Raw genomic sequence first — 13034 nt, forward strand, 5'->3', positions numbered from 1 at the left:
ATGTTGTGTACAAGACACCCATTAAGCGACAGAAAACAGGGAACTGTTGTCCAGGTCATGGTTTTACTGTGTGTCATGTAATAAACAGAGGTTAAAAATTTGATAAAAAAAACTGTTTACCACTTGCATCAAATTTATGGACATAAGGTTCTCAGTAAATTGATTCACACTCCAGTACACCAGTAGATCACACAAAGTACACCACAGTCTGTTTGTGTAATTACGTGTTTCATATATGGACCAAACACTTAGCACAACTTGTCCGGTCACATAAAAGTGCTGTTTTCAGCGTCATAAAGCTGCACCATGGGCAGTCGAGATGGAATGGCTCATGTCGAGAGCTAGCCGAGTTCTGCAGAATTCTGAGAAACATGCGTACTGCCCTGCTGAAAGCAGGGAGCTGTCACTACAAATGTTGATGTGTGTTGCATTTTTGGGAACTGATTATGGTGTGTTATTCTGCAGTACATTCGGAAAGGGTTTTTGACAGCCCCTGAATGTAGTCGAGTCTCGCTGGTGTGCCAGCTCTGGGCAGTCTGGAATGCCTCTCTGCCTGCAGATGAATCACGGCTGCTAAAAAAGTGCCGCAGTCCTGCACAAGGGAGGAATGAGCTCGATGTGTGAATGCGTTTTGTGCCTGTGTGGGAAAGTGTGTTAGTTATTGGTGTGTATGTGTTAGCGCTCATTTCTGGAACAGATCTGGAACACTTGTTGTTTAGCTTTGTTGTGGATGAAAGTTTGCCAGTCTCCTCTAGTCGTGACTAGAGTGTTGTGTTTTCTCATGGATCTGTTCTTCTCGATTTCCTCTCTCTGTAAATGACAGGAGGAAAACGAAATGCAAAATAATAATTTACCTTCTTGCTAGACTGAAACACCCTATGAATTCTCTTTTTTTCTTGATGCAGTCTGGGATTAATGAAATCCATCCCACTCCTAAATGTCTTAATGTGGTTGTTGCACTATATATATATATATATATATATATATATATATATATATATATATATTATATTTTTATTTTTTTATTGTTTTGCACATATATGTCTGTCTTCCGTCCCCTCCCTGCTGCTGTGGTGATCCGAGACCATACTGATCCTTGACACTGTGGTTCTGCTTGGCAGGGAGCCGCGGAAGATCCTACTGCACAAGGGTTCCACAGGTTTGGGATTCAACATTGTGGGCGGGGAGGACGGAGAGGGCATCTTCGTGTCTTTCATCTTGGCAGGGGGGCCAGCCGACCTGAGTGGAGAGCTGAGGAGAGGAGACCGCATCCTGTCGGTCAGTAACTGTCTGTGACACTCAAGTAGAAATAGTAAGGATTAACAGCATTAAAATATATACTACCATTCAAAAGTTTGGGGTCAGTAATATTTTATACTTTTTTTTGTTTTTGAAAGAAGTCTTATGCTCACATAGACGGCATTTATAAATACAGTAAAAAAACATAATATTTTGACATATTATTACAACTTAAAATAACTGTTTTGTATTTGAATATATTTTTAAATGTAAGTTATTCTTGTTTTGTCAAAGTTGTTGTTCAGCATCATTACTCCAGATTTCAGTGTCACATGATTGCTCATAAAATATTTTTATATTTTTGTGAATACCAAAAAACTTGTTTTTCAGGATTCTTTGATGAATAGAAAGTTAAAAAAAAACTGCATTTATTTGAAATAGAAATCTTTTGTAACATTATAAATGTCTTTACTGTCACTTTCGATCAATATAATGCATCCTTGCTGAATAAAATTCGGTAGTGTATATTAAATGGAATGGAAGAGGAATGGATTTTTTCATGATTTCTAATACAGTCTCCTCTCTAAATTGGCATGAAGTCTTAGAGCTAATATTTCATCATGCGATTTGCATGAGTGTGGGGGTTGTTGCTTTAATCTGTTACCATGGTATTGTCCCAGGTGAATGGTGTAAACCTGCGCAATGCTACCCATGAGCAGGCTGCTGCTGCACTGAAGAGGGCTGGACAGACGGTGACCATCATTGCCCAGTACAGACCAGAAGGTAGAGTGGCTCTTTTTATGATGTTTGTCACTGCAAAATAAATTGTGCTCCTTATAGGACAATGAATGAGATTAACAATGAGAATAGATTTGATCTTATTCAAGTTAGCTTTTTTGTAGGGTCTTGTTTATTTAAGAGCAATAAATAAATAAATTAAAATAGATCAAAACTGTGTTTCTAAGAAAAGATCACCATTATGTGGGATTATTGCATCAAGACCCCAACTGCTCTTGCTTTCTTCACACACCCATGTGTTGTGCCTGTTGTGTCTTGCCTGTTTCTGTAATCACTCCATCACAGTGGCATACAGTACTACTGTACTGTATATTCCTTTAAGAAAGGTGAACTTAGCCTCACCTAGTTTTATGAGAAAGAATCCTTATTTGCAAATGAGGACATTCAGTGACTGATCGTTTTTGTAGCTTTTGTTGAATTAAGGTGGGCAGACCTTTATTTTTGACTTAGGCTACTATGCTAAGTTAAGCGTTCAATAATAATAAAGCTGTAGGCTATTCAAAACTATGCATGGAGAAGCAGTCCGACTGCATCTGTAGTTTTACTGAATTCACTGGAACGATTTTTTTTAGTTGGAGTTTAAAGAATCACTTGAACCGGTTCACAATGCCAGTGTCAACAATTAATTGCAGCAAATAGTAGTTAGGTAATAATAAGGATTTTTATTAGAGGAATCATGGCTGCAACAAATTGAACTGTGATTTATGAAATTACAATACACGTCTTTATTAGCGGAACTAATCGGAAAGGGGTATGTGGCTTGATCGGAACGTTTATATCATTCAATGTGCTTCACCGTGTGTCCAGCACCATTCGATGGCGTTATAGAATCAGGTTATTTGAAGCGAATTGTTCAAAAGAACCGATTCGCATAAATGAGTCTGGCTTCCAAACAAAAGTTCACTCGTGAATGAAAGCACTGGGATGAAACTGTGCCAGAAGTGGGAGGGATCAACCTGAGAGGAAAAAAGGGGGGAAAGAACTAAATGGACTGAAAACCACGGAGTGGAGGAAGCGCTTGACTTTACTGTTTGAAAGCTTATTTTTTGGCGCAGGGTTAGCTTTCATCTGCTGGATCACTATGAAAGTCTGTCTGACAGGAGATATGGAATAAGCGCGCGATGGTCGCGTGAGCGAGACGGATAGAAACCCCGCGTCTCGAGCGCGAATGAGACAAAGTTTTAAAGAAGAAGGTGCCGCTATTGGAATGGGAGGAGCAAATCGCAGGACAGACCGAAACAGTTTCACTAAACTCTTTAACGTTACTATTTATTTACATTTCGTGTCGATTTGAAACAAAAGAAAACCGTATTTTCCTCCTTGCGCTACTGTGAAGCATTCTTTATTGTTTGACTTGTTTTTTCCCTTACCTAAAATGTTTTTTCGAGTGAGTTGGACAACAAGAGGTTGAGCTGAACACAGCGCTTTAGCCGCCGTCGCCGGGTAAGATCACCTCAACTCAACTCATATTCAACATTTAAGTTACTGGAAAGAGCTGTGTAAAAAGTAGGCGAAAACTATCAATGGGATGTAAATGTACGTTAAATTGTCTATATAACTGCTTTATATCCTTTATTATGATGTGCTGAAAAGGAAAGGGTCGGTGTCCACGATGGATTTCTGTTAGCTCGAGTTGCATGTTCAACCCTTGTGTATTACGTTGAAAGATTAATCATGAAAACCAACTTATTAAGTTGCTCAGCCGTTGGGCCGACGTCATGAATATTGTTTCTAGCCTTGTGTGTTTTGTCAGTGACTGTTTGTGTTGCTGCGCGACACAGGTAAACTGTTTGCTCGAGGATTTCGTGAGATGTTTTTATATTGAATCTGTAAACAAGACAAAACACAGCAGCATGATATTTAGTGCTTCCACATTACACATTACCATGGACATTACCATAAGCAAAATGGTATTTTCATTTTGTATGAAGGGTAGGGTAGTTCACCTTTGAACTGAACTTCAGTTGTCAAAATGATCCGGGATATTTTGCACTTTGAGTCCTGACGCTTCTCCGTCATGTTTGTTTAATGCTTTATTATATGGAGCTTCCTTCAGAGCTCAGGACAGGTGCTGGGAAGGGCTCATTCAGGAAGTCAGTTTGTCTAAAAAATCTTAAACATTACTGTCATTTTGTCGTTCAGTGGAAACTACAACAGGATAACTTTGTGAAATAGTTTCATTTAATTCATATTAAATGTGTTGCTGCTTCTGCTAATGATTTGACACATGTCAAATAATTTCCCTAGACCAAGAATATCATGAGTCAAAGTCAAAGATGGTGTTAACTAGCTGGGAACACTAAACGGAAGACGTGGACACATTTGACTGGCACAGAGGAAGGATAGGGAATCAATTATTGTCATTGAAAAGATTTGTAGTGCACTAACAGTCATTTTTACTTGTAAAATGTAGTATGTCAATGCATAGTTCATTCTTTGGTGTCTATGTGAGAAATGACAGGAATGTTGCAGTGTAAGTTATCTGTTTCGGCATGCTCTCCTCCATATTCCTCCTTAGTCAGACACTCCTGAAGTATAAATGGACTGCCTCTCCCTCCCAAGGGCCTTTACGTCTACATAGAAATAGAAGTGACACATTAATTTGTGCCAGAATAGCTCATTGAATTAAGTGGGAACCAGCACTATGAGAGACATTATGGCTTCTTACTTGAGTGTGTGTAAGAAAGAGACAGTCTAGTTGTAGACTGGCTTCTGTTAAAATTTGAACTCCTCATGTCATACATTAACTTAGAGGGCAGTGATTGAACTTGAACTGTGAAGTGTTTGTGTCCAGCATGGAGAAATGTTCACAACACATTCTATTATTTGTTCTTGCATTCCACATTTACAATTAAATGGCATGTTGTATATTTTTAAAGTCTGTATTAAAAGGAATATCTATATATTCCAAATGCATATCATCGGTAATTTTTGTCTTTTTTGACGTATTTTTCGTCAATGTCAAAACATGATCTTACAATGAAATGGCAGATTTCTACAATTTTTTTGTGTAGATAGATACTCATATGGTCGAATGTGGATCACAACAGGAGTTACACATTCTGACAAGCACGTAACACGTATCTTTTTGTGCAGATATAGGTTGTAAGATGTTTATGTTGCAATCTCATATAAGATGCATATTGTTGAGTTATTTAACCCACTAGATATATATATATATATATATATCTGACAAGATTTTCATTTTGGTGCATCACTATGGAAGACATAGTTAGTAATATACAAGGCTTATAATAAACAACCAGTTAATCATCACTTATTTTGAATGGAGAGGTGTGCTGATACTTTTCTAAAGGTGATGATACACAGGACAACTATTTGAGCAATGTTGCTGGGCAATCTTGCCGAGTGATTGTTGCTTGGGCACTTTCCCTTTGAAAAATACATTTCTATCTGGATAATTTAGATCGGTCGTGGGCCCTGTGTCTCATCTGGTTGCCCGTTTACGGCAACATTGCCCAAAAAGTTGCCCTATGTATCATCACTTTAAGAGATTAGACATGGAACACCCTAGCGAACGCATATCAATGTACTCAGTGAACACGTTGAGCATCTTAGCAACTGCATAGTGTTTGTGATTTAGCTGTTATAGTTCCATGTAGAAAACAAAAACAAAGAAACATTAGAGAATACCTTAGTTTAAAAAAAAAAACCCATCTGGACACCAAAAGGAAAAAACCCTACAAAAGTCACACAGCCTCCCATTCTGTGAAACATTTACAACATTTGCACTCGCATTAACTTTTTAAAATGTTTTTGGCCTGAAAAAACAAATGTTTCAGGAGACTGTTTACTTATTTTTTGGACCAATTTTAATATAAATCCATAGTTGTATTTTTCTGTTTTTTAGGAATGTACAGTACAGTACACTATATCTGTGCCATATTGACTACGGGCTGATAATAAGATTTTTATTAATGAGTATTATGAGTATTGTTGTTCAACCGATAGTAGATGTTTAGTTGTGCATGTATTTTTCTCCATATTTCATTTATTTTCTATTACATTTAGATTACCTTTGCTGTCATCTAACACTCACTTAAAGGTTGGGTAGATATCTTTTGGAGAGGCTACCAAAAGCGAGCTAGTTTTGAAAGTATAAGATCCCACCCTCCCTTCAGATCACTCTACAAACATAGCCATGACTCCTCCAAAACACATGAACATCAGCCAGAGCAAACAAAAGCGTCATGAGAGACTGCGTTAAACTACCTCATGTCTCAAAGCACATAACATTACAATAATAATGAACATAAACAACTTAAAGAGCACTGACCTGTATCATTTGACTGCTGCATATTAAATTTGGCGTTGATAGTGTTGCCATTGAAACGCATAAATTCTAGTCACAAACCGCTCGAAGTATAACATCACTGGTTTCCATCTCTTCCAAATTACGGGTAGTTATGGCGTGAACGCAGCATAAGCTCGTTGGTTTGGTTCTGGGGGATCTGTAAAAGGTGGCAGCTGTTTGTTTGCGGTGCTCTGTAACCAACATCTGTCTAACTCTGCATAGCATGAAATGCGGTGGTGACCATAGACTGTAAAAAAAGATGGACGACGCCCCTTCGCTCTCTTCCATTGGTCAGAAGTGAAGCCGCCAGTATCTCGATATAGCGCTGACATCTTGGAACTTGAGTCTGCACAGTAGCGATTTCGGGACCAGACATGCGCAGTAGTGAGCAGGAAGTAGAGCCGTGAAATCAAGGCCCCGCCCTCACTCTCGCAGAATCAATCGCAAGCACACGCTCCTGCACTTTAAAAAAAAATTAATTATAGAAATTTAGATATTAAATTTAAAGCTCCAATCTCCTCAGTCCTCCGAAGATCCTGAAGAAAAGTCTGTTGGTGCTTCAGTGACTACTTCACTCAGAGAACCTGTCAATCACAGCTGTCAATCATGACGTCACCACCACCGCATCAAGTAACTAACTAAAAACAAACTTATTTTAAAAACAAACACTTGAAATTACATCAGCGTGATAAAAACTACAGTAAATGACAGAAACCATCTTTGGAAAAACAATATTTGAAGTGTAATTTAATTGTTTAGTTGGTCTCACGTGCCGTTAAATAACATGGGGAGGCGGGGTTTATGACCTAGGACCAGCCACCGGGGGGTGATCGAGACGTTTTGGCTTCACTTTTCAGGGCTTGTGTGGCACGCTTGGTGGTGACGTGTGATGTCTGTGCAAGCGGGTGTGCGGAGGTATGAAAATGCATACTTTGACAGGCAGGTAGGACATCATAGGACATCGGACCGAAAGGAATGATTGGATGAACATTTTATGGTCCTACGCCTTCCAGAGATGATATACGTATAAATACATTTAGGCCGTGTGTCCACCAAAGCGTTTTTCCACGCGCCTGGCGTATGTTTTCAATTGTTTTCAATGGGAGCGCCGCGTTTTTAGAACGCCATGAGCGTAACGAGGCGCTGAGCGTTTTTTTCATGCTGAAGCGCTGAGAGCTCGGCGTTTTTACTGGTCGCCGAGAGTTGAAAAATGTTCAACTTTGGATAAAACGCAGCGCTCATCACTGTCACTTTTACCCAGCCGTCCAATCACAGTGGAGGAGGGGCGGGACTAATACCACACCGACCAACTGTCACAACATTCTTTCTGTACAACGACATTAACCAGCAGAGCTAACCGAACAAAATGGATGAAAAATAAATTTTCAGTATGAAAAAAATTATCTGCAAAATCAGTTACAAGTAAACTGTGCTGAGGATATTCTGTATCATAGCAACGAAACGTCTCAACGGAAAAAACGCTGTGCTGCCAAAACGCTCTCAAGCGCCCACAGCTAGGCGTTTTCAGCAGAGCGTCTAGCGTTTTCAGCTGGCTAAAAACGCTTTGGTGGACACACGGCCTTAGACCACTTAACTTAGTGAGTGCTTTCAGGATAGGCAGAGACTTTCAATCAGCATAACAAAAAATGTTTCTGGAACAAATCACCTACCCTGCCTTTGAAGTTAATATAAAAAATAATAATAATTTGATAACACTATTAAATGTAATCTTATACAAATTACAAAATGAATAGGCCCTATGCATTTTTTATATTGTAAATTATTATTATAAAGATTATTTTCTGCAAGGAATCATGACATGGCTCATTAAATCAAAAGATGGAGTAAATAAATTCTGTTGATGGCACTAACCTGCATGCCTGTTGAGAGCACTGTGCTAACCATAACCTAGCCCCTATGCATGCTTTCACGTTGAAAGCACATGGCTGCAATATTATATAACTGCATTGACAAAGAGGCAGGCTGCAGCCAATCCCCACTCCCCAAAAATAAAAGCCCTGCACATAATGAAGGGAAGTGAGGCAGAGCTGCCCCAGATTCTACCCAGGTCTTAAGGTGACGGGTCACACTTAACAAAGACCTTGCGCTTTAGCATTAGCCTTTGTATGTTGGGAACTGTGTGTCTGACAGGCTGAGAGGACCCAGCTGTCTGTGTCGTTAGTCTATAACTATAACTATAATTGTTCAACAAGTTTTTCTAGCTGTTTCCTCCCACCTCTCCATTGAGGTGTTCCCCTGGTTACAGGCAGGTGGTGTCAAGTTACTTTACCTTGCCTTGTCATTCCAGCAGGTTGTTAACCCATTTGTGACAGACAGGGCGTTTACAGAAGAGCTCCCTGCAGGCGCGGTTTCTGCTGACATTGAAGTCCAAGTTTCGGCTTTATATTGAGCTTTAGACTTAATATAGATTTAGAGTTACTGCCGTGCCGTTATGAGTTTTCAAGTTCTCATGAAATTGAAATTCCTGCCTCAGGTTCTGTTTTTTTGGAAGGTCGACTTTTGATCCTCGTATGCACGGTTACGGAGCAAGTTGAAAATCATAAAGTCTTTGTTATGGATGATCTATATTAGACTTCCAAGGTACATCCCAGTGCTTAAGAAAACAATAGTCTTTCCTCGGCTATGTTATCCTTGTTTGCCCATGCATTTCGCTGTTTACATGTCCGTGTGATTCAGTTGCTAAGCTTGCGAGTTGCCCGACCACACTGCAGCTGAGGTGTGCATGTTTAATGAAAAGGCCTCCGTACAATCAGCCATCATGCTTCAGTGCTGCTTCAGAAACTAAACCCTTGTTCACTATGAAAAATTATTACGGTCCGACGTTTGTTGGAGGTTTTCATTCCGTTATACTGAATAGTGCATGTTCTACTTAATTAATATGCATAATTAATTATCTGGCAGGAGATATTAGCGTAGCTCATGCAGATACATGATTAATATCCATCTGTTCTCCGGGTCATTAATCAGTTCTCAATAAGCTGCTGAGCTTTCCTTCTCTGCCCTGCTCTACAAGCACTTCCACTCATAAAACCTGGAGCAAAGCCCGGAATATCACTGTAAATATAGGTGTTGCTGATGGATTGTGTGCCTTGTCTCTTTCCAGAATACAGTCGTTTTGAGTCCAAGATCCACGACTTGAGGGAGCAAATGATGAACAGCAGCATGAGCTCTGGCTCCGGCTCCCTCCGCACCAGTGAGAAACGCTCCCTCTACGTCAGGTATCTTCTTCATCCTCCGATTCCTTCATTCAGTTGTACTGATATTTGACATATTTGTGTGAAAGTGCTTTTTCAATCAGAGGAACCTTCATTTCGATCAAACAGCCATAGTAGCCAATTAGATTCTAGTTCAAATAATTAAGACATGTTTGAACTTGAGTATCAGCTGTCTTGCATTTAATTCCAATAATGCAGCATTTATTTCTAAAAAGTGTTTATTTATACATTATATATTTGTCATCAACATGCATTTTGTTTGCAGTGAGACTTTAAGCAGTGAAAAGAAGTGCAATCTTTTTTTGTAGTACAATATCTTATAATGTTATTGTTAGGGATGCATCATGCGCCAATAGGAAAATTTGGGCCGATTATTATTTATACTTGAAAGCCGATAACCGATATATTGGCCGATAAATCTAAATTAATATAATTTTTGAGAGTCTGATTACAAAATCAAGTCTCATCATTAAAAGCCATGTCCCAAGCACTTCAATATATCAAAAATATACAGTTGTAGCGAAGTCCCACTACAATTGAAAGTTCAGCTGATTGAGGCGGCCAAATATGGATCAGATTCCGATTAGAGAATTCAGGAGTGGAGAAGAGATTCTTGATAATGAGACATTTATTTACAATCTTGAATATGCATCTGGGGTATGCATCTGTGTTTGTATATGGTCTACAGAAGGGAATAAAGAGAAATAATTTACAATAATATTCCACTTAAATGTCAATATTAAACGCATGAAATAACGAAAATACAGTAGTACACAACATAATACAATGCTGTAAACAAACACGGAGCGCTTTATCGGAGCAAAACACTCGCGTGTCTAGTGATGACTCATCAGATTAGTTCGGCAGATTACGGCCGAAATGAACGGTGAAATCCAAGCAATATACACATTGGTAATTTCCTATCAAATGCACGACACATACTAATAAGGTATATATATATATATATTAGTGCTGGGCAAGTTAACGCGTTATTATGCTCACTGGCTCTGAATACACATAGGCCTACAGTCAAACCATGATCACAGGAGGGGTGGGATGTTGGTCAGCCAGCAAATAACCCACCCAAACAAGCAGTGGAGAGGCTTTGGCAGGTTCTCTCAGGTGAACAGAAAGGGAGACAGCGCTCCGCGAGTGAATGACAGGCGCTCTATGGATAGTAACCATGGCAACGGCTTCTGTGCGCTACGCAGCTGTAGCCTTCTTAACTTAAATTAAAATTATACATAACTTTACCTGATAGGCCTGCGTTTAGTTTAGCGGGGATGCTCTGCCATGTGAATTCCCTCCTGTTGATGTCCTGATAACTATTTAGATTCTGGAAACTCACAAACAGCGAGCCGAGGATCAGTCTCTCTTCCAATGATTTGTGCTGCGCGTCGTGTACAAAAAGTTAGACAATTCAACTTCGGCAACGCGCGGGCGCGTGCGTGAGGCGAGCATGACCGCAACAGTTTCACAGGAACGCACCCGCTTGTCGCTGCACCTGTGCTCGACCACTTCACCTCACTCTAGGCTGATTTATACTTCTGCGTCGGACCTACGCCGAAGCCTCTACGCTATAGACCACGCGTTGGTTTTCATTTATATATCTGGTCGTTGTCCGCGTTGACGCGCAATTACACATGCAGAGGGAGAGTGTGAAACCCGGGGAGCGGTTCTAGCAATCACAGCGCTTGCGGTACGCGTAGAATTGGCTTTATGCCACAGCTTCACTACTTCCTGAACTTCAGCCAGCCCTTTGTTTCCTGTCTGTCATTATTGGACAAACTGATTAATCCAGGTGTGCCTGGCCTCAGTAACAATAATCAGGCACACCTGGATTAATCAGTTTGTCCAATAATGACAGACAGGAAACAAAGGGCTGACTGAAGTTCAGGAAGTAGTGAAGCTGTGCATAAAGCCTATTGACGTTACATTTTTGGAGAGATGCACGTCAGGGTACGCGCGCTACACAGCTACGGCGTGAGTTCGACGCAGAAGTATAAATTGGCTTTACCTCTGTTTAATGTAATCTTACATGGGAAACCATGGCATGCCATGACCAAACCTAAGCTGCTATCAGAGAAGTAACGTTGGTCGACTTATTTCTGTAGTAGTGATCATGACCCTTTGACTACATAGACTGTTTCTGCTGCTCCCTGATACAAGATACCTGTTCAGAAAAAAACAACAAGAAGAAAACTGGACTCTTTTAACAAGCTAGATAAAAGGTAATGCCCTGGCAGTGGCAAATAGCTTTGTTTAAATATTTGATTTGATTACATTAATGTTTAAGGTGAGATTTACAAGAAATATTTTATACTGTGTAAAGGGAATACTGCTGGTATAAAAGCACCTTATTTGTTTAAAGTTTTTGCAAACCACATGTTATTGCACTTTTGTAGCAGTACATTTCAGGGATGGAAATTAACTTTTTTGTCCACCGGCCACTGTGGCTGGTGGATTTCAAAATCTACCAGCCACTCAATGTTTTTACCAGCCACTTTCTTGTTTTTAACCGACAATGTGTAACTGCATGTGAAAATTAATACTACAAGAATACTTAAGCAGTTCATTTAATCTCAAGTCTCAATGAAATACTGACATTTTCTCTTTCTCTCACCCTCGGCCTCATCCACCTAATCTGTCATTTATTTTTGTTTTGATGATAAATTGAGCCAGCCTCCAAAAGTAATTAACCTGTCCTGTAATTTTTTTCTCTCTCACACAACACTCTCCAGACATGGATTTATGAGCTATAGTATGTTGGTTGCCTTTACATTAGAATAATATTTAATATAATCTAGATATGAAATGGAATAAATAGCATTCAATACAAAATGAATATGTCTCATATATTGAAATCAAGTTTTATGTGATACAATATTTGCTTTGTTGTGCATTAGAACCACATCAGGCATTTAGTACAAAATAATTTATTGAAGCATCCAGATACTTCACCACGTGACAGCAGCTAGGCTCCTGATTGGTTAACGCGGCGCGAATTGATGCTAAAGTTCAGATTTTTCAACTCGGGCGGCAGACGCGAATTCGCGTCAAACGCGTGAATGCACAAAAGCACTCAATAAAATCATGCGCGCGGAACGAGTCAGACGCTCGAACTTGCCGCGCGAATGAGGCGTATTCGCATCTACCACGGCGCGTTCTACACCTCATTCGCGCCGCAGGAATTTTTTACGCGCGTAACGCGTCTTTGCATTGACTTAACAATGAAATCACTCGCGCCAGACGCTCTATTCTCGTCTGGTGTGAACGCACCATGATGTTTTCTCTGCAGACCTCTACGCCTGCGATGTAACGGCACATTTTGTTTGAAGGTGTGCCTCCTCTAAAAGTGTCCGCCGTCCGGGTGAAACAGTATGCTATTTTTATTTACCCGCCACGGTGGCCGGTAGGTGAAGCGAGTTTACCCGCCACAACACAAA

General features: G+C 40.0%; 1 protein-coding gene across 6 annotated transcripts in view; it reads left to right on the top strand.

The window, feature by feature from the left end:
* Positions 1-9655, top strand: part of LOC130072985 (disks large homolog 3-like) — an 88345-nt gene extending 78690 nt beyond the window's left edge. For all 6 annotated transcript variants that reach the window (XM_056238335.1, XM_056238340.1, XM_056238336.1 and 3 more), the window contains 3 exons: positions 1122-1278; positions 1920-2022; positions 9477-9655. In XM_056238335.1, coding sequence (XP_056094310.1) covers positions 1122-1278; positions 1920-2022; positions 9477-9640 — 424 coding nt within the window. In that variant the 3' untranslated portion in view covers positions 9641-9655. The remainder of the gene's footprint in view (positions 1-1121; positions 1279-1919; positions 2023-9476) is intronic.
* The last annotated feature ends 3379 nt before the right edge of the window (positions 9656-13034 follow it).

This window comes from Rhinichthys klamathensis, unplaced genomic scaffold, assembly GCF_029890125.1.
Source record: "Rhinichthys klamathensis goyatoka isolate OS25496 unplaced genomic scaffold, OSU_Roscu_1.1 h1tg000520l_1, whole genome shotgun sequence".
NCBI classification, from domain to species: Eukaryota; Metazoa; Chordata; class Actinopteri; order Cypriniformes; family Leuciscidae; genus Rhinichthys; species Rhinichthys klamathensis.